Source organism: Gallus gallus, chromosome 1 (assembly GCF_016699485.2).
Source record: "Gallus gallus isolate bGalGal1 chromosome 1, bGalGal1.mat.broiler.GRCg7b, whole genome shotgun sequence".
Lineage (NCBI taxonomy): Eukaryota > Metazoa > Chordata > Aves > Galliformes > Phasianidae > Gallus > Gallus gallus.
In genome coordinates this window covers 23,110,921-23,134,508 of record NC_052532.1, presented here as the reverse complement: position 1 = coordinate 23,134,508, position 23,588 = coordinate 23,110,921, and the positions used below count along the sequence as shown (strand labels likewise).

The window sequence follows — 23,588 nt, the reverse complement described above, 5'->3', positions numbered from 1 at the left end:
GCACTGCTTTGATTTATGATTTCTATGATAACACCTACAGTAAAACAATCTGCTCTTGTTTAAAAACATTTGGTTCTTATGCTGTTACTTTGGCTTTCTGCAAGTCATGTAAACCACAGCAGTTTCACCACCTGCTGCCTGCATTGGATGCATTTACATCAGCATTTTAGATCAGATTGGGACTGGACTTCTGGAGGAAATCTCATCCCTGCTCCCCACTTTCCAAGCGTTGCTTCCCAAGGCAGAGTTGTCTCAGAGTGCATGACATGGATTCATCCCAACTGCTATTAAACATGAGAAGCACTGAAACAATATAATGAATGCACTTCATCTGCCTGTGAGTATTCACCATGGGACCAGAGATAGGCTGAATTAAAAGCCTTCTGAAAAACGTATGGTGTGGACATCTGGTCCTCAGCCCCAACTGTTTCACTCTATAAATCCATTTGTATTGGTCTGCAGAACATGATATATGCATAGACATTTATTCTGCTGTTCAAACATAATTTGAACCATCACAACTGAACTCCCATTCTTTCTGAAATTCCCCATGTTCCTGCTCCAGTATGGAGCCTGTTATTGATATCCTTTACTTTTAATTCCATAGCTTTTGATCAATGCTACAACATCTCAGTCACTACTGAGTAAGTGTGGTTTTGCATATGACTGACAAAATGTACACATCTCATTCCTTGGTACAAAGTTTGTTTTTTCCTATGAAATAGTTCCCATATTGCCTGTGCTTCTCAGTACTGGGGTCACCTGTATTTATGCAACTGTAAGCAATAAAACAAACAAAAAAAGCACCTGCTGGACCAAAAAGAAGAAGAATGATTAAAAGCTATCAAATACATATTCAGATTTGCCAGCAGCAGCATTGATTTGGGGCATTCAGTTCATTTGTCTTAGCTGGAAGACTATTGTCCTCTGCAACCATGGAATACTTTTCATTTATCCTTGGATGATTTCAGCTAGCAGTCATACAACAAGAACAGACTTAATTTTTTGTCAACCAGAGAGCAGCAGAAAAAGTATTTGCATTTTTTCCATACATGAGATACATAAATCAGTTTCTTACCATGTGCACAGGTGAGTGTGTGATGTCCTATAATTACATGAAAATCACTGGTAAAATTTATAGATGAGTCATAAGAATTCAGAGATGTCCTAACATTTCAGAAAGGGACAAACAATGAAAGGAGAATCTCTGTATCACAGTCACTTGACTTAATTGTTTCCACACATTAAAAAACCTGAACATTATCAAACCTTTGTAGCAAGCTCACATCACAGGTTTGAGGCCTAGCTGGGAGGTAGGAAATAATGTTCTTCACCTCATCAGGCCTTCCGGCTTCTCTCATTTCTTCCTCTCAATATTTACAACAAGTTTTACATCTAGAATGAGTGAAGAAGCTTCCTAGCTTTAATCACACCACCGTAGTGCCTACAGCTGGCATCCTACCTAACTCCGAGTGCCCTGGCTCAGGACACAGTGGTGGGTTACAGTGTTGGCATAGCATTGTCTTCTGGGATTTAGATTACTAATGTTATAATTAGCTTCGTGCTAGGGATTTGTTATATTATTCGATGATGCTCAGATAACAACTACCAAGACAAAGAATTTATGTTCTACATCACAAAGCAGGAATTTGAAATACAAAACCAGGAAACTTGGAAGGAAATGATAGTTTCTGTAAATTTGATGTATTTGAGTTGAACTTGATAGAGGATAGTAGGGAATTTGAAGGGAAGATGCAAATCAAGAATATTTACATTCATCAGAAGAAATGTGGAAGAAAGTACCCAAGTGGTGGGAGGAGGGTGGATTTTCCATCTATCCTGGTGTCACTGGAGGAAGGAGAAGAATAAGGAAAAAGCATGCTGAGCAGAGAGTCATGATAACATCCTGAAGGAGAGGCTGCATGTGAGCCAGGAGAGCAGGTATGACAGTGGAAGGAAAGGAGCTCTCTATGCATTGCCCTACAACAGCAACAACAGCAGCCTCTGGAAGCCTTGGGAAGGAAGGAACAAAGAAGGCAGAGACGAGAGTGAAGCGTGCAGCCTAATTCTGAGGGACAGTGGTGGGCAGCCAGCCAGGCCCAACCTGGCAGCTTGGAAGGCCACAGAGTTGGCTGAAGGTAGACCTGGAAACAAATGCCTGTCTGCAAGGATGCACAGGGAAAGCTGAGGATTGTTATTTCTTCCTGTCTGGCCCTATTTGGAGGCTTTGCTGTTTTAAAAGTTCATTATTTCAGTTTATATTGAAATCAAATTGGCTTTCTTGGTTTCAAAGGCCTTCAATATTTGTTAGAAAATTCTCTATAGATTGGGTTCATATCCAAGTTTAGGTTGACTTGGACTCAGAATTTTTCAAGGGAAGCTTTAAAGAAAAGAAGTGAAATAATACTCTCTTCATATAAAAATCACATTAGAAATCAAGTTATTGCAATGTTTGTCCAGGTTATAAACTGTAGCTCACAGCTGATGCCCAGGAGAAGCATTACTTGAGGATGAGCCAGAAGCCCACCAGTATGCTCTTCCGAAGGGAACGCTGCTCACTTAAACAGGATTCTAATCCCCACCTGCAGGAAATTCAGTTTTATTACACTCTGACTAAAACTTTTTTATTTGCTTGGCCATTGTGCCTAGCAGTTTCTTCTGTTCCTGATTGAAAGAAGTAAATGGATCTACATGCCATCTGACCTGCAGTGCTTCTGATGTGGCAAGGTGATATTGGTAACTGGCCTGACTTGATCCTTGCTGAATAATTTAGCTCAGGTATGTTTCTAGGTGGCTGACTATCCAGATAAGCATCTTGTATTACTGCCTATTGTCATGGTTACAGGTCTGGCTGCATCTCCTTTCCCCTCGCTGAGTTTTCTAAGTGCAGTATGAGGGCTGTCCTTGCCTGGGGTGCAATACAGCCAGTCTTCCACTGACAGACATGGATGTAAGAAAGCAGCCTGTAAATGAGCCATGGCTCATTTCAGCATCTCTGATAGAATTTAAATGTGTGCAGTGGATTCACTAATATTCGCTTGTAACTACTAGGAAGCAAAAGTTAACTGAAGCAGCTATATTTTCTTATATCTCCACAGTCAAAACTCAGTTTTAATTAGTCCCTTTAAATGCCTTCAGAATCTCCTGTCAATAGAAAATATTTGTATGCATGCAAATGCATACACCACCAAAATGCTGTCTAATTTATATTACTGTAATATACAATCCAAAGATTCTTAGGGCAGCTGCTGACTCCTCATACTGGTCTATAGAGTACTTGATCACTTCTTGTGAAGTTCAAGTATGTTGTGTCTGTGTCTCTGTAGTCCAGTGCCCTGGAGAAAGTGCCCTGCTGTGGTACAGGGCCTCCGGACAGCTATCGGGGGTGGCTGGATTACCTTTGCATTGTCCTTCGTGGACAAAGACAGACCCTACAGCCAGCCTCTCTGGACAGAGCATCACAAACTTTTTCCTTTTGCTGAGTAAAGTCACTTTTTGTTTTTCTTTCTGTGTAAGGACTACGTTAAAGATCATACTTTTATTTATTAAAAATCTTCTGGGCTGATTGTGTTCATCAGGCAGAAGGAATGCTGGTGACATTTGGGTGATGAAAGAGTTGTTTGAAAAGGAGGGTTTTGCAGTAACTTCAAATTCTTTTTGAATGACAGTTTCTTTCATCTAAAAGCTTATTTCTTTCTTGTTTCATTTATTATTTCTGTATGTTATGCTTGAGGCATTTTTGTTGTTTTCTGCTTTCCCTGGAGATTCATAATCATTTCTGTATGATATCTAAAATCATCAAAAAGTGACCTAATTCCTGAAGGTAGAATGCAACAGTAGTTGTGCAGAGTATTGCAGCAGTTAGACCTAGGAAGAGAAGGTATTCTGACCACAGATTGCAGACTGTGTTTTGTGTTACTCACACACTGAAAAAATATATGGATATCAGCTTAAGTTTAAATGTATTTACTGCAGTGTTTTGATTTTCAGGAACTTTGAACCAAACGGACTGGGGAAAAAAATATTCAGCTTGCAATGGTGCCAAACAATCTCCTATTAATATAGATGAAGAACTTACCCAAGTGAATGTGAATCTAAAGAAACTTAAATTCCATGGATGGGAAAAGGAAACTGGAGAAGGTACTTTCATTCGCAACAATGGCAAAACAGGTAAAACATCATGCTTCATGTTTGGAGTTCAGAGTTTTTAGAAGTGATAGAGGACAACAAGCCATGGATTTTTAATTGAGCTTTTTTCATTCCCCTTTTCCATAGCCTTTGTGTTCTGAATTTATTTGTTTAATAACAATAATAGAGAAAAAAAAAGCCACAAATGATGACCATAACCAAGCATAATAGCAAAATCACTAAAGCACAAATGAAAATAGTGTCCCAGAGAGGGACAAGGAAATCACAGCATTACTATCATACCATCATGAGCACTTCACTAAGCTAAACAGTAATTTACTTTTTTCTACAAAATAATGATGGCTATTACTAAAGATCTAGAATTTTAAATGAATATACAGACATTTTTCCTTTTTTTTCTTAAACACAAATAAATTACCTACTCATCTGGAAGCACTTTGAGGACCAGTTGTAATTTCAAAAATCTAATGGTGGTGGGATTCATCAACACATCAACATCTGTAATGTCTAAGTGTCTACTTATATATGAATTACTCACTTCAACTCCCTTCTCCAAATAAAAAAAAAAAGAGAAAGAGAGAGAGAAACAGGTGCTTTTGTGGTCTGATCTGTCTTTTCTACCTTAAAAGTGTATTTTAGGAAGAGATGATTCATGGCTCAGGCACATGATTTAGTGGAGGGTTGTTAGAGTCAGGGTAGTATGGTTAGGTTACAGTTGGACTTGATGATCTTTAAGGTCTTTTCCAACCTGAGCAATTCTATGATTCTGTGGCTACAAGGGCTTATTTCTCCCAGCTGTAAAAGAAGCTTATGGCGGCATATATATTGTCAGACAAATATTTTTCAACCACTTTGCTCTATAAATCTAGGATAGCAGCATCTAAAAGCAGCTTCATAGAAGCACTATATCTTGTTTCAGGTACTGACATGAAGGAAGGCATCTTCTAATAACTATCTCTATCTCTGTCTCACAGCAGTTCCCAGAAAATTCCTGGATCAGTCGCTTTATTTTATTTTACTTTATTTTATTTTATTTTATTTCATTTTATTTTATTTTATTTTAATTTCATAGAAGCATGGAATGACTTGAGTTGGAATGGACCTTAAAGACCATTAAAGTTCCAACCCCCTGCCATGGGCAGGGTTACCACCCACTGGCTCAGGCTGCCCAGGGCCCCATCCAAGCTGGCCTTGAGCACCTCCAGGGATGGGGCATCCACAGCTTCTCTGGGCAGCCTGTGCCATTGCTTTACCACCCTCAGAGTATAGATAGCACACACAGTGACAATCATCAATCTCTCACTCGGATTCCTGGATCCTCTGGTGACTCCCTCTCGTAACCTGGCCACTTGCTTGAAAAGTGTATTCAGCTGGGCACACCTGCATCCACTACACCCACCTCCACACTCAGGCCCTGCAGTTCCTGCAGCTGATGGTCTGGGCTCTTGTTTTGTTCCTTGGGAGGTCGGTTTGGTTGTTTTTAGTGCTATTGCTCCTAGTTTCTGTTCTTGGCGCCATCATATACTTCATACATACTGCTCAACAAATCACTTATTTCCCATTTGCTCTACCAACTGAGATAAAAAATAGGTTTTTCTTTTAAAGAGATCCCCAAGAAAACATTTTTGAAATCCATAAAACTGGTGTGAGCTCTTCCTCCTCTAATACAATTCAGATACTATAAAAAGAAGTGCAAAGCTCTTCAGTTGAAATTGTCTTCAAGGCCTTGAGGAGAGGAATGTAATTGAACTGAACTTCATTAGTGATATTTTAACAAGAGATCAAACAACTCACAGTCATTACATGTGGAAAAGCCAAATGTAGGGATTTGGTCTATTCCATCCTGCTAATTCCCTCCAGCGGAAAAATGTTCAGTCCCATCTGCAGTTCGCATACAATTTTGTCCAGCTAAGGAGACATTATCACTTATTCCCTGAGGAGGCAGCCAACGGCGCTCACAGACAGGACAGCCCTCCTAGTAACTGGCTAAATCTTTCTTTCCCTATCTTCCTTTAGAATTGGTATCTAGTATTGGGACAGTAAGTTTGTTTTATTTTAATTTTTGTTAAAAACGTAGATGCTTTCAGAAAGCTGTGTATTTTAGGAATTTATTTTCTTGGAAGGTCAAGTTGGTGGCTAAAACAATGTTTCTGGGCTTTTCAGCATATTTGTGGGGCTAGTTCTCAGAGACAAAAAATAGTGCACTTGTATGAATTGCAGCATGAAATGAAACATATTTCTCCAAGTTTATAAGGAATTAGCACATTTTTTACTTTAAATGGCAACTTCCTGACAAATTATGTATGAAATATAGTAAAATAAGTGTATCATATTTGCCTTTTTGCACCTGTTCTGAAATATGAGAGTCATAGATGCCTTGACTGGCTTTTATATTGACACTGTTGTGTGTTTATTTTCCTCTCTTTCTCTTTGTTTAGTGGAGATTAACCTGTCAAATGATTACTATGTAAGTGGAGGTGGCTTAGATACTGTATTCAAAGCAAGCAAGATCACTTTTCACTGGGGAAAATGCAATGCGTCATCGGATGGATCAGAACATAGCTTGGAAGGACAAAAATTTCCTCTTGAGGTAGAGTACAGAGTAGATTTTGAGAATTTGTCGTTCTGCAAAAAGTAACATTCTTTACTAAGCACCTTTGTTTATCACATAATTACAGCTTACTTGTGAATTGAATCATCACTTCAATCCAAGTTAGTAATATTTAAATGATGTACTTGAGAGCAGCAGTGTAAGGCATTAGTCCATAGAGGGTATCTAACCTGCATTTTCCTGTGTCTTCTGTGATGACACTGGGAGTTGGTCCTGCTAATCTGACAAAGTTTAAACCACCACAAGTTTGTCCCGTCTTGTCCCCCAGTGATAGAGTATTTAAGATGGAAACTGATTTTTCAAACTCAGGCTTCACTGAGAGTCCGGAGATGCTCCACACTTCAGGTACTTTGGATTTCAGTGTTAGAGCAAAGCATTAGCACCAAAGTTGTCCTGTTTTCTATGGAGAGCTGTGAGATAGGAACTTTCCCTGGGAGGTGTCATTTTTTTTTTACCTCACAGCTATTGAAAGTTCCCACTCATACTCTACCTATCCCACCAAGACATCTAAGAGAAGATTTACCTCACCCACCGTCACATGAAAAGTCACTCTCAGCAGAAGACTGTCCCCTTCGTGTCAGTGATCTGACACTGCAGATTTCCCAACTGCATCCAAAGTTAGAGAGGAAGGGATGCAACAAACCCAATACCCATGACAGCAAATGTGGGCACAGAATCCTAGGGAATCTTTTGCTACCAGTGTTTCTCCACACTTACTGCAGGGCAGATGCAGGAGGGACACCCTGCTTTATTGTTTGTGTTTTACAGTTGATTGCAAGGCTGATCTCATCTGAGTACTGTGGTTTAAATATACAGTATCAGCTGGCTGTCCAGGCTTGCTGTATTACCCGTGGAGAATGACGTGCTTCTTAAAAGGGCAGCTCCTCCAGACTTAATGATTTTCCAATATAGAACTTTTTAGATAGATAACAGTTGATTAATTCTGTTCTGTACATTCATATAATTCACCTGAGATATATAACATATCCATCTATTTGTGCTAAGTTGGTTGGTTGAACATTTTTACTCAAACTAGGAATAAAAATAATTGCACTGATTGTTTTTATATGTGTAATATATGTTAATATATTTTTTTTTGCAGATGCAAATCTACTGCTATGATGGAGATCTGTTTACAGACTTCAAAGAGGCAATTAAAGGAAATGGAAAGTTAAGAGCTTTATCAGTTTTGTTTGAGGTAAAAAAAGTCTATGTGTCACTATCAAGCTTTGAAACAGCAGATGTTCAAACTGAATTTAAAGGGTTTGAATGTGTGATCACTGTGTTAAAAATGTACATATATTCTTCTAATTTATTTTCACAATAATAATAAAAAAAACCAACAAATTTGCAAATATGCATGCACTGCTTTAGGCCATGTATAATTTTGGTGGTAAACTGCAACCTTCAATTTTTTTTCATGAAGTCCATGCTGTAAAAATGCAATTTCTTTTTCACAGATTGGAGTAGAAGATAATCCGGATTATATTCCAATCATTAAGGGAGTAGATAGTGTTAGTCGTTTTGGTAAGTCTGCCACCATGTTTTATTGATTAATGGTTAGACTAAATTAAATTTCAGCATAATTATGAAACCATTGGGGATCACAGTTCTCAAGAGCATAGACGCATATATTTTGTTAGAAATAAGACTTAGTTTACTCCAAGGCTGAATACTTGTAACAACACTAGTAAGTGTAGATGAATAAATATAATTATCCCAAAGAACTTGTGACTTTTAAAATGCTAAGTCAAGTGAAATGTTTGATTTATCCCATGAATATTCTTAGGCATAGATTTCTGGAGTATCGTATGTGACCGGAAGCCAAATGACACCAGTGAACCCTTCCAAGATGTGCTTTACAGACACTGAACCTGAATATTAGTATTCTGTAGACCCAGAGGAGAGAAATGTTTTTTTCAGTAGCTGCTATGTGAATTTGAAATAATTCAATTATGTTAGATTTGTACTGGCATTATTTATACTAGCATTATTTATACCATCTGCTGACACTATTTTAGAATTCCTCATGGCTTTACCCCAAGCACATGGACCTTTCTTTCTAACTGTTTCGTAGTGGCTTCACAGAAGAATAAATACAAATGACTGATGTTCTGCATAGGGATATTTTCTTGCTCCATGGATGGCCATGACCCTGACAAAATGGCCAGCGTTGCCTGTTTTCCTACCTGAAATGATACTTCAGTTTTTTAAAGCACATTGGTATCGATGAGTTGAAAGTGTTAAAGGTTATTAATGTCACTATTTTAAGCATTTTCAAATGCATGACATTAAAATTGAGATTGTTTTTCTTCTGAGAGCAAATACTGTTCAGTGAATGTAAGAGTGCGCAACTTTTGTAGATTGCAAAGACAGAGGAGGGAGACATATAAATCTGTTAGGATTCACTATCTTTGTATGCCATCTTCTGTGAAACACAAAGGAAAGTGAGTAATACGTCAAGACAGATATTGTGCTACAGCTTTGCATAGGAGCTGTAAATTATCGGCAGCAAGATTCAAGATATAGCCACTACATAGCATTTCAACAATGAGCAGAATATGGTTTTCTTGGATGAAATGCAAATGAGGTCTGAAAATTCAGGTTACAAGTAAATCAAGTTGTTCATCTCAAAGAAAAGCACATAGCACATAATCTGACCTCGCCTGCCATATATTTGATCTGTCATTTTCAGTCATGTTTGTACTATATGTATTTGAATCCCAGCTGCTGAGTTCCCAAGCTGTGCAGAGCTGTCCTATTCCTTCCAGATGAACTCTCTCTTTTTCTTAATTCTTTGTAGGTGTTTGATTTTAAAATCTAGGCTGTTTATTATATTCAAAGGCGTTTTAAAATCCAAACTTGCAGGCTCTAAAGCAGCATTCATGCTATAAATGAGAAGCTTCATGTCCCCAAGCCTCTACTTAGCATGGGCTGACCATTCGTTCTTACTGAAGGAAAAATATAACAGCAAAACATGTTATCAGATAACAATGGTACCTACTGTCTAGAGGTGGCTAAGGTGTTGACAGGAGTAATGGAAGGATGTGCTTTGCTTGGCATTGCTAAAAGTTTCCCTTTCATCATATGCGGATTAGAGAGGGGAAGAGCTAGCTTTTAAATGTTAACTCTGTGGAACAGTCACTGTGAAGAAACAAAAGCATCAATGATTTGTAATGAACTGCTCATATAATTCACTATGAAGACAAGGTCAGAAATCCACCTAGGACTCTAAAAGTAATAGACCACAAATTAATGCACAGTCTGAATATTTATTAAATATTCATAAGTGAATATTTGCAAAAAGACAACATTTAAAATCAATTAATTCAATTGAAATAAATTATATGACGATCTGCAGTACTTCACGGTGTGAAAAACAAATATTGTTTTGGATACACCATTCCATAAGGCAGATCACTGATAACTCTCATAAACAGAAAAATTCTGTCAAGAGGAAATTGGTACCATTTCTGCTAATTTCTGCTGGACCCTGCTGCCATATCAGCACAGATTTAGCTTTCTGTGGATGGACTCAGCAATTCATCAAGCTTGCTCCCAGCAGACAAGGTACCAAGTAAACTGCTGACCTGAGAGAAGTGATATTATTTTCAAAGGACAATAAACAGAAGGTCACACTCTCCTGGAGAAGGTCTTTGCATCCTTCTCTGCTTTGTGTAAAACTGTTATTGTCACTATTTTAAAACTCCCATATCTAATGAATTTCTGCTTTTGCAGACCTGAGTAATGCAGCTCTCAGATTTGTCACACTGACAATTCCACCAGCAGAGGTTTTCTGCAGAATTCAAGGTCCTGTGAGAAACTCAACAACTTCACCAAATTCAGGGAGAGTTTGAATTCGTGGTGAGATCAATTAGAAAGACTTAACATTTTTTCTTTGAAGTTCATGAGTGAGACAGGAATTTGGCATCTCAGATGATTACTAGTACACTTAGTTGAACAAGATTTTGTGAACAAGTATGCTGGTTTCTATATTTGTTACTGGAGTAACCCATTATACTTCCCCAAATAAGCAAAATTTTTATTGAACGGTATTCAATCTAAATAGAAATGGTGCAGCAATTTGTCCTTATGCTACCCTCTCTGAAAATCCAAAAAATTCCAAATAGCCTCAAAATTAGTGAGGTTCCATAATAGTAACTCCTTGGGATAGTGTGATTTCTATTTATTCATTGCTATTTTATTCTAAAAAATGTTTGGTTTCTTTTTCAGGAAAACAAGCTGCCTTAGAACCATTTGTTTTGCTGAACCTTTTACCGAATGCAACGGACAAATATTACACTTACAATGGGTCTTTATCAGCTCCTCCCTGCTCAGAAACAGTTGAATGGATTGTGTTCAAAGATACTATTAGTATTTCTGAGCAACAGGTAATTCATTTAATGCATTAAAATAAAACAATTACGTATCAGAACAGAGAAAATCAGTTACAATGTGTATGGTGAAAGCTCATGCCATTCCTTACCAGCCCAAAAGTCTGGCATATGTTTTTTCTCTAGTTTTAAGCTTTTCATACAGTCATCAAAAGCGATCTCTCCAACGTCTCTGGATGCCTGGTCCAGAGTGGAAAGAAAATGCTCCTTTGGTATTCCCCTGTCCGAACAGTGGACAGTGCATAGCTCCGCCAGCAGAATCGTTAATCAGTGCAGGTGGAGTAAGCCAGTAGATACAGACTAGCAAAATTTCAGCGCCACCTGAGAAAACTCAACAGACAGAATTTCCCAATGCCATTTTTCCAGGATTTTTCTGCCTCTTAGCAGAAACATACTGATTTGTTATGACTTCTGACTTCTTTTTTTATCGTCTCTTCTAGTTAGCAGTATTCTGTGAAGTCCTTACAATGCAACAGTCTGGCTATGTGATGCTCATGGACTATCTGCAAAACAACTTTCGAGAGCAACGATATAAGTTCTCTGGGCAAGTGTTTTCCTCTTACACTGGACAGGAAGAAATTCATGAAGCAGGTATTTACTGAATAGTCACTCCTCTTTTCATAGGTTGAAAGACGATTTTCAGTAAGAGAGTCATCCTAGTATGAAAATACTCATTTTAAATTGTGTGGAAAGTAGCACAGTGAATTATTATTCATAAATCTATCACTTCAAAGAAAAAAGCTGGCAATCATAAAACATGTCAGATTAAATGGAGTGGAAAATTAAATGCTTGTCTCGACCAAACGTTCAGTGAAGATCACGTCAATTCAAGCTTTCTTGCACTGCCCTTTTAATGTGTTTCAGACCTAAACAAAGCTGCCTTTTCAGGGGCTGCAAGAGAATTTTGTTTTACAAACCCATTTGGTTCTTAGTTGTATAACGTGCATGCCTCTTCAATAGAATGTGACATCACCGAATTCATTTCACGTAGACTACTGAGAAAGTGATAGTTGGAGAGAATCCCAAAAGCCAAATTCTGACCTCTATTTTACCTAAAACCTTGGGGAAGCCTGTGAAAGTTATGTGACCGGGACAGCGTATGGAAGTACTTGATTTTCACACTCGTGAGCCCAGAAAAAATAAAATAAAATCACCATTTATTTCTACACTGCATCAAAAGTAGATACTAGGAATTGATATTTTGTCTGTGAACATAATATCCATTCAGATAAGGAGAGAATGTCCAACCTAAAGATATTAGGATCCTATTTTTCACTGAGTTATACCATATAAAATTGGAAGGCCATTCAACTGTATGTAACGATGAATTACTATGCAATGCATCCCAAATTCTTGTGTGTAGTTAAAATTTCCTACTTAGTGTTTCAGGAGTACAGAATTTTGCTTTTGCTCTGGTTCCAGTTTCAGGGTAGGTTACCAAGCTTATTCAATTGACCTGGAGATTTGTTTAACACAGAACAAAGGGGTTCCAGTCTACTAAGTTTAAGAAAAAAGTGTCTTGCACTGACATCACTGTTTGTTGTGGCAACAAATACTTGCAGTATTTATTCCAAACTATGTATTCAAAGTATCTAACAGTAGTTTAAAAATTCTAGTTTGACTGTAGGCATGGGAGGACCAAAAGAAATCTCTAAAATTTCAGGTCTTTGTGTTTATATATATGTCACATTTCTGATAACATTAATATACACTATGTAAATGCAACATCATGTATACATACATTCATACATCCAGACAAAAAGGCAATTATAGAATTCTTGTAATGTATTGCCTTTTGATAGAAGTTAAATTAAAATCCTTAAAACTGTTAAATTTACATGCTGATATGTGAAGACGAGAGCATGAACACTTCCAGGAGGAAATAGGCTTATATATTCTTTATTCAAGTCCTTATTCTTTAGTCAACAACAGCAATGGCGAATCTTTGAAATACATTTGGACAGCTCATGGGAAATGTCAAGACTGGATTTTGACAAGTCTCATAGAATCATAGAATCGCTAAGGTTGGAAAAGACCCACAGGATCATCCCACTACAATCTCCCTTCAGGTAGTTATGGAGAGCAATAAGGTCACCCCTGAGCCTTCTCTTCTCTAGACTGAACAATCCCATCTCCTTCAGCCGCTCCTCATAAGGCCTGTGCTCCAGACCCCTCACCATCTTTGTTGCCCTCCTCTGGACACGCTCCAGGGCCTCGATGTCTTTCTTACAGTGAGGGGCCCAAAACTGGACACAGTACTCAAGGTGCGGCCTCACCAGTGCTGAGTACAGGGGGATAATTACTTCCCTGTTCCTGCTGGCCACACTATTTCTGATACAAGCCAGGATGCCATTGGCCTTCTTGGCCACCTGGGCACATTGCTGGCTCATGTTCAGTCTAGCATCAATCAGCACTCCCAGGTCCATTTTCTCTACACAGTCTTCCAGCCACTCTGCCCCAAGCCTGTAGCGTTGCCTGGGGTTATTGCGGCACCCCTCCTTCCTTGCCTATCCTTCCTGAAGAGTTTATAGCCATCCATTGCAGCATTCCAGTCGTGGTAGTGGTCCCACCACATTTCCATAATGGCAACTAGGTCATAGCTTGCCTGCCACACAATGGCTTCCAACTCTTCTTGTTTGTTGCCCATGCTGCATGCATTGGTATAGACACACTTTAGCTGGGCCCCTCGCCTCACCCCTAATCCCATTATCACTCCCCCAGGCTCATCTCTAGCAGGCAAGTAACCTGTTGAAACAAGTTAATTTCAAGTAACTACATGAAGAATGAAGTTGAGATTACAGAATGGTAGCATCCCAATTTTATCCTGTTGAATGCATTGTGGAATTATGTGTGTGATTTATTTTTGATATTATTTCATTTATTTCTCAAATAAAGCTACATTTTGTTAGATGGACTAAAAGCATCTCTCTAATCTACTCATAAAGCTAGTTTCAGCAATGTTTTCAGAAGTTTTCAAAGTCCCAGTCTCAACATTCTTGGTAAGGAAATGGAATGTAACATGGAATCTAAAAAGTCATTGATGTCTTATCAAAGTGCAGTGATTCCACAAATGAAAGTCTAGATTTGAATGAGAAAAAAAAAAAAAATTGAATCCAGATTCAACTTAAAGCAAATGTAATCAGCAAATATGGGGTAAAAAAAAAAAAAAAAAAACCATCAAATTATGTCTTAGTAATACTCTGTATCAAATTCAGAGAAAGATAAAATCCAGAATTTTTTTTCTATTTATATTTAAATAAGTCAAATTTGATCAACTCTTACACAGCACAGACTTTCTGATGATGTTAATGTATCTTATCTTCCTCAGTGATGCAATTCAGTTGATATGAAAAGCTTCTAAGTTGGATGGATTGTGTTTTATTCCACAGAACAGGCAAAGATAGGTGCATTATAGTATGATATTCAAAACCAGCATCTGAATACTCACCTATGGAAAGCAGAGACCTGAATTCAAGCCCAGCGGAGCCTTGAGTAGGTCTCCAATTTCTCATGAATTGTATTTTGCTGTTTTGAGACTAAAATTAAAAAAAAAAAAAATCAGTTGAATATCTGTGACTTTAGACAGAAGGAACTTCCTTTCTTGTAGTCCCTTTGCCCAGATTTTTGAAATCAGAGCAGAAGCCTTTAATTAGAGATGTTGATACATGACCTCCTGGTTTTTGCCAAGCCCTTGAGAGGGAAAACGGGTGAAGACAAGAACAGATCAAAGTCAAGATGACAGACAAAAATTTGAAGAAGGGGAAGAGACAATAGTTTGGGGAGGACTCAGAGTACAGTAAGGTGCACACAACTATTATACAGGAAAATTGCTGGTTGCTGCTCAGAGGAACGAGACTAAGCATCAAAAGAGTGAAAACAACTGGGAGAAGAACTTCCCTTTCCTTGGAAAAACATATTTGGAAGAACAACATGGAAAAGAAAACAGAGTCAAAGTGAAATAAATTATATTGGAGACACCAACCCTCCAGCTTTAAGTGCTCTATAATAACTAGTTTGAGCATAGTCAAAGAGTTCAGAAGATTCACTCTGGTGAGCAAAGGAGGAAGGGAGGAAAAAAAACAATAGAGAAAAGTTTGCAATGTGAGTTTGGACCAAGGAAAAGTTTGGCAGGTATACTATGAAAAAGTACTTGGAGAGTTATTTTAAATACCTTGCAAAATAAAATAGTGGTTTGATTTATTAAAAAATATACACACACACACACACATATATATATATATATATAAACGAAGAAATGATGGTATACATAATGCTCAGAATTGAGAAGGGAATCGTTTTTGCTGGTCTAATGATTTCCTTGTGCCCTCTGGTGGATATGAGCTTGGAGGACAAGTTTTAGTAATGGAATGATGTATGCAGCTTGATTTTTTTTCCTTAGTTTGCTCTTTGCTTACTTCAATTAGGAGTGTTCAGTGTAATGAATAAAATGATATGCCAAATAAGTAGTGCAGTAGATTCAGAGCCTGGCAAGCTGTACAGTTCAAACTGAATTACACAGACCAACACTTCCTCTTGTTAACACACACACAAAAATCGCACATCTTCCATTAAATGATTCAAACCGGAGTTCGTACAACTTCCCACCTGCATACAGACTGGAAGAAATCTCTTTCAAAATACTGAGTATTGAATGCCCTCTGGTGTTCGAGTGGTAAATTGCAAAGTTAGTGGGATATCTTTTCTAATAGTGGTATTGGCGGCCAAAGAACATTGTAGTATCATGACATTTGCTTCCTTTATGGGAATTCCAAAGAATCTACATCTCTTGCTTTCCTTATTAACTGGATAACTTTCCTTGCTTTTTGTTAGATACTCACAGTTTGATTTAAACATGTTCTTAGATTCAAGAAATGTTTTCTGCTCTATTACCAATAGGGAACGATCATTGAATTACTTGTGCAAAAGTCCGGTTAAAACTTTGCAATATCCATAGAAACATTTTCCTGTGTAATATTTAATTAAATGATATTTTTCGTATATTCTCATCAGTTATTTGGACTTGTCTAATAGAAAAAATATATCAATAAAGTAATAAATGAAACAGTAGATTGAATAATATTCTTTTAAGTATATATAAAATCAAATAGAAAAGGAAATTCAGTATGGGTATGCCCAAATATAGGAAATGCCCAAAAAATAAGAAAGAGGCAGAAATCTAGACTCAGTATTTCAACCACAGTCCTTAGCATCTGCGGTTTCAAACATATAAGAGAAGGGATTTATAACAGTAAATGTTAGGGACTCCTGGCCCTCATTCCAGTATGCCAGCTCATATCTGGCTGCTGTAATCTTCAGTTGGAAACCAAAAATTAGGGAAGACTTTTGACATTAATCACTTCCATGTCTCACACTAACAGAGATGCTGAGAGCAAGGAAGGAAAATGTTCTCAGCCTAAACTCGAAGCAGCCATGAATGATTCAGCTATATATTGTTTTGGTTTGTTTTTTCCTGTATCACAATCTGTCAGTCATTTTTCAGTGACATTCAGATAAATAATTTACATTTTCTGCTGGAGCGATTTATTCACAGAGGTTAATCTACCTTGACCTTGTGTATTACTTTCAAGCTTCACACAGGTACCTGGGTGATTTGAACAAGAAATGACGAAGTTTCAGCACATTTCTGGCACACTGGTAGTCAGTGTATCTGTATATCTAGAGATGTATCAGAAGATTCAGCTTATTTGAATAAGATGAAAAATGAAGTGTTGGGGGAAAACTGGAAGACACGCAAAAATAGCTGTCTGGCCAGAGTTTGTCTGGAGTGTGAGGTCCAGGCTTACCAAGAAGGTGTGCCTGAGTGGGTTTGGAATGCAACAAGCTGGAATATCCAGGGCAATGCTTAGGACATGATGATAGGAGCAGGCTGGCAATGTCTGAAGAGCATTCTCACTTTGCCAAGCTCAAAGTACCTCTTACCTCCTTCTCCCCACTTCTTTCAACCTCCCTCTTGGGAGCCATTGCTACCTACATATGTTTTTCAAGCTACATGAAGGCAAAGGAGGTTCTGGTTGGAAGGTGGTATGAAAGGGCAAGAGACGTGGGGTAGACTCAGACCTGTTGGTTTACACTGACTTTCTTGGTGCCTCTTACTGGACTTCTTCAGTAGATGTTTAGATGGTGAAATGTAGTCAAATGAAATAACTACCTGCTAATCTTATACATTCTTATCTCTCCCTATTTGTCTTTTGTCTCTTCTATTAAAAGATTCAAAATTCAAATATGATACATTTATCTTCAGTCTTTAAAAACAATCTGTTACATATTGTGATCTATTGTAGCTGTTGGGAGAGTGCGCAGCTCTTCTAAAGCTACAAGGAACTGGACACAAATCTCTTTCAAAATGCGATGTTAAAAAGAGGGGGGAAAAAGAGGTCTCAAGTTAATTTGCTTTTGCTTAGCTAGTATTAGAACTCTATATCTTTTGATAGTGCATGCCATCTCAGATATTTTAGTAGAAAGCTGAAAATGAGGCCCATTAAAGACTTTCAGTAATTTTGATGGGAAACGGATCAAGATCTTCGGACCAATTTCTACCATTTAATAAATATCATATTCTTTATTATCCTTTCAGTTTGCAGCTCAGAACCTGAAAATGTCCAATCTGATCCAAAGAATTATACCAGCCTTCTGGTTACGTGGGAAAGACCTCGGGTTGTGTATGATACCATGATTGAGAAGTTTGCTGTCTTTTATCAACAGTTGGATGGAGAAGACCAGACTAAGCATGAGTTTCTGACAGATGGGTATCAGGACTTGGTAACTGTGAACTCTTCAAGTTTCATTCAAAGCAGTGATGGCAAAGCAGCCATTAATTATTCTAAGGGTTTAGGTAGCTGGAAGCTAATTTAATAAAAAAATTACTTATTTGGCTGCAGCTCACAAAAGCTGTGCTTCTCTCCTTGGCTCTGAAGCTACAGAGACAATTAAAAATAGAAAAAAAAGAAAAGCCTCTTTTGGCCACAGGCAGAGAAATTTCTTGGAGTTCTGTTCTGATTTGCCTGTAGTGTTCCCAAAAGTATATGACCATGTCAAGCTCAGAGCTCCTTAGCCGTAAACCCCTTAGTCAATTAATAGTGATCTGTACTTCATTGCTCACTGGTCTGCAAAGAATTACCTATGCTAGCAGCTAATTAGATTCAATACAATCATACTGCTATAAGTATTAAGTTACTGATTTACTGCTTCATGGTATTTCACTAATGTGATCTGTTCTTGTTAGCCTCTTCAAATATTCATAAGCTTATCAGTGATAATGTTACCTGAAATGATTACCTAAACTAGTATTCATTGTTAAACAAGTGTGCACTTTGGTATTCTCCATTTAAAAGTTCACAATCTTTTTAAATCGCCTGAAGAGTATTTTTTGACAGTAAAATGTGAAGAGTGAATGTAAGAGTCATAGGACAAAAGGATCTTTGTGATTCATAAGAAAAATGTGTTATGAAAAAATCTTAACATTTCCAAATATTTGATACGTATTTGCAAGTAAATGATTAAACATGGTTTTTCTTTTAGGGAGCTATTCTAAATAATCTGCTGCCCAATACAAGTTATGTTCTTCAGATAGTTGCTGTTTGCTCTAATGGTCTGCACGGAAAATACAGTGACCAAGTCATTGTTGATATGCCTTTAGAGGACCAAGGTAAGTGTTCCTCTGAGCCGAGCGATCACTTTTAACTGAAAATCTTTATTTAGAGTAGTAGTTTATTTGCAAACCAGTAAAATGTGCAACTGTCAAAATATGCTTAAATGAAATTTCAAAATCCCTGCAGTTAACCTTCAGCTTGTTCTTTGCTACTGATATTTTATCATGATATAATTCTCCATTCCTTGTAAACATTACCCACGAAAGACTGCATGTTAATGTTTTTAACTAAAAATATTTTGAAGAGCACCTACCTCATTTCAAATCTCACAAGTGTATCTCTTAGGAATATAACGTAGGGAAATAAAGCCGTGCTTGGTGTTATTTCCCTATGGCTCGAGCATCCTCCTGACTCCCCAAATTAATTACCTACATTGCCAAAGTGTTAAGGAAACGAGAAGCAAACCTGATGTATGACTTAAAAACCCGTATCAATTTATTTTGCAATTGGATTACGTATGTTTACTTGGAGTTTGATTTCAAAGCACTTGCGGTGATGGAATTCCCTCGCTTCTTAATGTTGCCTCGCGAAAAAATCAAAAGGCCTAACAACCAAATCTCACTGATTGCACAGCCAGATTCACCTCTTCCGCCTGCTGGTAAATATGAAATAATGTGACACTGTAGCATGGAGCTTGACTTTGTCCTTAATAATTCCTTACACTCCGTGGAAGTTTTAGCATAAAACCCTGTTTTTATCAAAGTTAGTGAAAGCTGTGTTCTGAATTAGGAACCCTGTAGTTAATCATAGGAACAAATCAAAACCTTTCTGATCATGCAGCAAAACACTTTTTCTTTCTTTTTTTAAAAAAATAATAATTTGAGGACTCAGGTTATGGTTGTTTATTTGTGGATTGTGTATGTTCAATTTTACGTGTGGTTACATCAGTTCAGCTGCAGCAGAGTCCTTAGCAGTACTGTGGTGTACTTGGGAAACAGGTTAGTTTCTCATTTCAAGGGAACCACATTTCTTTAGAGCAAGAAGGAAGATGGTTCTTGATGATCTCTCCTGCATCAATTGAGAGCTGACAGTGGTAAAAGGCATAAAATAATATTATCTGAAGGAAGGGGAGGCAGATTCACATGTAGCACATACGATCTTTCAGTAAACATTTGCTTTGCCTCTTAAACACATATTTCTGCAGTCTTATACTAATATCTATGAGAATTTCCATTTTATCTTCAGTTTTTGCAGGTCCACGACAAAGTTCTGACATTTCACTTTCCTGTTTATCTTTTGTCTCCCTCTTAGCCCCTATATCTCTCAATTTCCTTTCCAAAATTTGCTTACTTTGTGTTTGAATTTTTTTCTGAAATGAGATTTCATTCACACGTCTCCACATCCTTGGAGTCAGAAATAAACAGCTCAGTGTTTCACTATTAAACATGAGCAAAGCCAACAAATGCAGTTAGCACAGTGCTGCTATCACAGCTTCTGAAGCTCAGAAAATAGCAAAAATAAAATAATTTGTTAAAAAAAAAAAAAAGAAGAACATTAAATACCACTACTGCTGCATCCCTACTGTCAGATCTGGTTGCATACCACCCTGCTATGTGCCATGACTTCCATCAGAAGGAAAGGTGGAAGCAGAGGCGGGCAGGGGATGGAGCTCCATCTATGGGAGCACAGCACAGCACAGCACACCTGGCCTGCAGGCAGAGCTGCCAGGGCCAAACCCAGGGAGAGGCTGCTGTGTGTCTGGTGGCCTTCAGCTGCCCAGCAGCAGATGTGAGCACTGCAGCCATGCTGTTCTTCTGCTCAGGGCAGCAGTGGGTTTGCATTCATGTCAGGAGAAGGGAAAGTCAGTGCCTCCCTTTGGGAATACATACTGGAAAACTCCTTTCACCTTCCAGCATCTCTGCAGAAATTTTTCTGAGATTCGTATTATATGATAAGAGAAGTTGGTGCAATAAGTGTTATATTTAGCTGTTCTGAGTGCAAGTCTGATATTCTCCTGACTGTAAAAATAAGTTTTATACTAATTTACATTTTTTATGAAAGAAAACACAGAATATGACACAAGGATAACAAGGAGAAATAATAATGTATGGATGTACCTGTCTGCAGCGTGAGCACGTTAACGTAACTGTGGAAATGGTATTTTTGTGCTTTCTTCCAATTAAGCATTTAAGTACGTCTCCTTAATGTGGCAATGAAGCAAATTAACTTTTGTAAGTATATTCTGATTCCAAATTTTCTTTCTTTTTTTTTCAAAAAACAAAGCATTGTGAAGAGGAGAGATAAGCAAATTGCATATCAAAACTGTAAATTAGAAACACCTTTTTTCATATTTCAGACAGCTCTGAAAATCTGTAGTGTTTTTGGGCCTGCCTAAGGTGTTTCTTTTAGTTTTCAAGAGCTTCAAAATGGAGGCAGATTATTACAGGTCAAATGAATTCTTTCAAGGAAATTTCAATTTTTAACAAAAAAGGAGAGGTTTAACATTAAAAATGAACTTTCTCTGTGTTTCAGAGAAGCTGTTTCTTTGTGATGCTTCCTATCTGACACTGACAGAAAGTTGTTAAAGTGCTTCGTGTTTAGTCTGACACTTTCACAGTGGTATATCTGAAAGTGCTGGATGAAGAAAGTTCAGGGAAGACTCCTTCCATATAATTAGTGTGATTGGTAGGAGTGTATATTGCTCTACAGGTACATTTTATAAGTGCTATCTTAGCTCTGGATATAATTTCAAAATTAAAAAAAAAAAAAGGCAAAAAACTTCCATTCATTTCTAATATTGTTTCTTTACGTACTTATTTTTACTAATTATTTACATCTGAATTAACCACTGCAAATTTTGCAAATATTTTCATATTTAATATTGCAAATATGGAATGGCAGAGATCTGACAATGTAAATATCTAATGAGAAAGATTTGTTCAGAGCTACTTGATGATTACAACTATAACATCAAATTGGTTTTGTGATCTGCTTTATAGATCTTGAGGCAAAAGGGGATTTCTTGGAGCTCCTGCTTGTGAATTTATGAAAGAAAAGTTATCTTCACCATGAAGACGTGAAATAAAATTGACTCACATAAAACATAAACTAAAAGTTTTGTATTCAAGTCTTACTCTGAGTAAGCCAGTTTAATTAAGATGAAATTCACTGCAGTCACCTCCTGACCAATTAGTCTTCACGTTAAAAATTAAAATGGGACTTGAGAGCCCTTTTTCTGGGAAGAATTCAGCCCTTCGAGTGGCCACTCGTAAAGAGGGAAGTTTCAGTACCCTGTGCAACACAAATCTGCTGTTCAGAAAACCCAGGACCATTGTTTTAGCCTTTTTTTGTTTGAGATGATGGAAGGGGAAGGCGTTTCTCATGCTTTGTCCCCACCCTGTGTGGTCCTCAACTGAGGTGTAAACCTCCAGGCCATAACTTCTGTCCCCCATGCAGATTTCTGAAATCATTCTGGTTTCTGATATGACATCACACAGGTGATCATATTTGAGACTTCTGCATTTGGATTTTTTACCTGAACTGTTCTGAGCAGCAGCATTTCAGCTTGTGGTGAAGTGTGCGTGCACGTGTGATTTTTTTCCAGTTTCCAGTTAGTGACAGTTGGTGAGTGCTCCCCTTGACACAGCTACCCAGCGTCCACTGAGAATGGAGTGTATTGGTAGATTGCGTTGGTCAACTTTGATGAAAGCCCGGCTTTCATTTACCAGTTTTTCATTTGGTATTAGAACTGGATTTTCATTATCTGAATGCATGCTTTGACTCTCTCGATAACATCTGTACAACTCTGGAAGTTCTGCAGTAGTTTGTTGTCATTAATATCAGTGATACTTACATGCTTTTACTGACACAGGGCATGAAAATAAGAATATATCTCTCTTCTCATCTTCCCGTGTAGAGAAGCTGGTTGGTTTTTATCAAAAGTCATTCTAGGATGTGGCTCTCAAATGCAGATCATAATGTCAGTGATGACTTGTGAGGGTCTAACTATGCTGTTTTGTTGTAACTTGTCTTTGTGAGTAATTTTTGTCCTAAAAAAGCACTAAGCATATCACAAATGTTTCACTTAGGGGATGCTTTTTTCTAGTTTTATACGATACAAATGTAGACATCTGAAAACTAATTCAAATGAAAGAAACAGGCCTTACTTTTTTTTTTTTAAGTGGCATTTATTGCATAAGACAGTACAGAATGGGAAAGAATTTATGATGTGCCTGTTATTCTTACAGCTGCAAATCAGATTGCTTTAAGAGATTTTTTAAAGATTTGCTTTGGATTTAAATGCAGGGAATTTCCCTTTTTTGTCTTTGTTTTGTCCTTTCTTCGTCTGTCATTAAAATGCACTATTATGTGAAAAGATAACTTCAGAACTTTCTAACTAATGATTTAACTATTTGAAATGTAAGGTCTAGAGTACGCAATATGTGGTTCCAGAAGAAATAAACAAGCTTGTTCATCAACCTACATCAATGGGTTTTTTTTGGGGGGGTGATTGTTCTGATCAGTAGGTGGCTGTTAGCACATCTGTATAAAATGCTGTCAAATAAAAATCACAGCAGCAGAGTTAACAGAACTTCTATAAGTGTGTGTCTCTAAGGCTTTTGACAAATACGCTCTTGTAACCAACCCAAATTAAACTATCTTGGTAAAATGGCTGACTATTTAGTTTTGTTTATTTATCTGTAACTGTATGTGTGTGTGTGTATATGAATACCTCTCCATAAGAGGCAAGAGTGAGAAACTTGAGTTTCTTGCTTCTGGAAGGAGGGGGCACGTAGCTTGTTGTATAATGTAGCACAATCAACA

General features: G+C 37.6%; 1 protein-coding gene across 6 annotated transcripts in view; it reads left to right on the top strand.

Moving 5' to 3' along the window:
- The window catches only part of PTPRZ1 (protein tyrosine phosphatase, receptor type Z1), a 130,529-nt gene that overhangs the window by 65,281 nt on the left and 41,660 nt on the right, over positions 1 to 23,588 (top strand). For all 6 annotated transcript variants that reach the window (NM_001199312.2, XM_015280889.4, NM_001389384.2 and 3 more), the window contains exons 3-10: positions 3,991 to 4,170; positions 6,588 to 6,739; positions 7,863 to 7,958; positions 8,221 to 8,287; positions 10,994 to 11,151; positions 11,595 to 11,745; positions 17,750 to 17,934; positions 18,694 to 18,820. In NM_001199312.2, the coding sequence (NP_001186241.1) occupies positions 3,991 to 4,170; positions 6,588 to 6,739; positions 7,863 to 7,958; positions 8,221 to 8,287; positions 10,994 to 11,151; positions 11,595 to 11,745; positions 17,750 to 17,934; positions 18,694 to 18,820 (1,116 nt within the window). The remainder of the gene's footprint in view (positions 1 to 3,990; positions 4,171 to 6,587; positions 6,740 to 7,862; positions 7,959 to 8,220; positions 8,288 to 10,993; positions 11,152 to 11,594; positions 11,746 to 17,749; positions 17,935 to 18,693; positions 18,821 to 23,588) is intronic.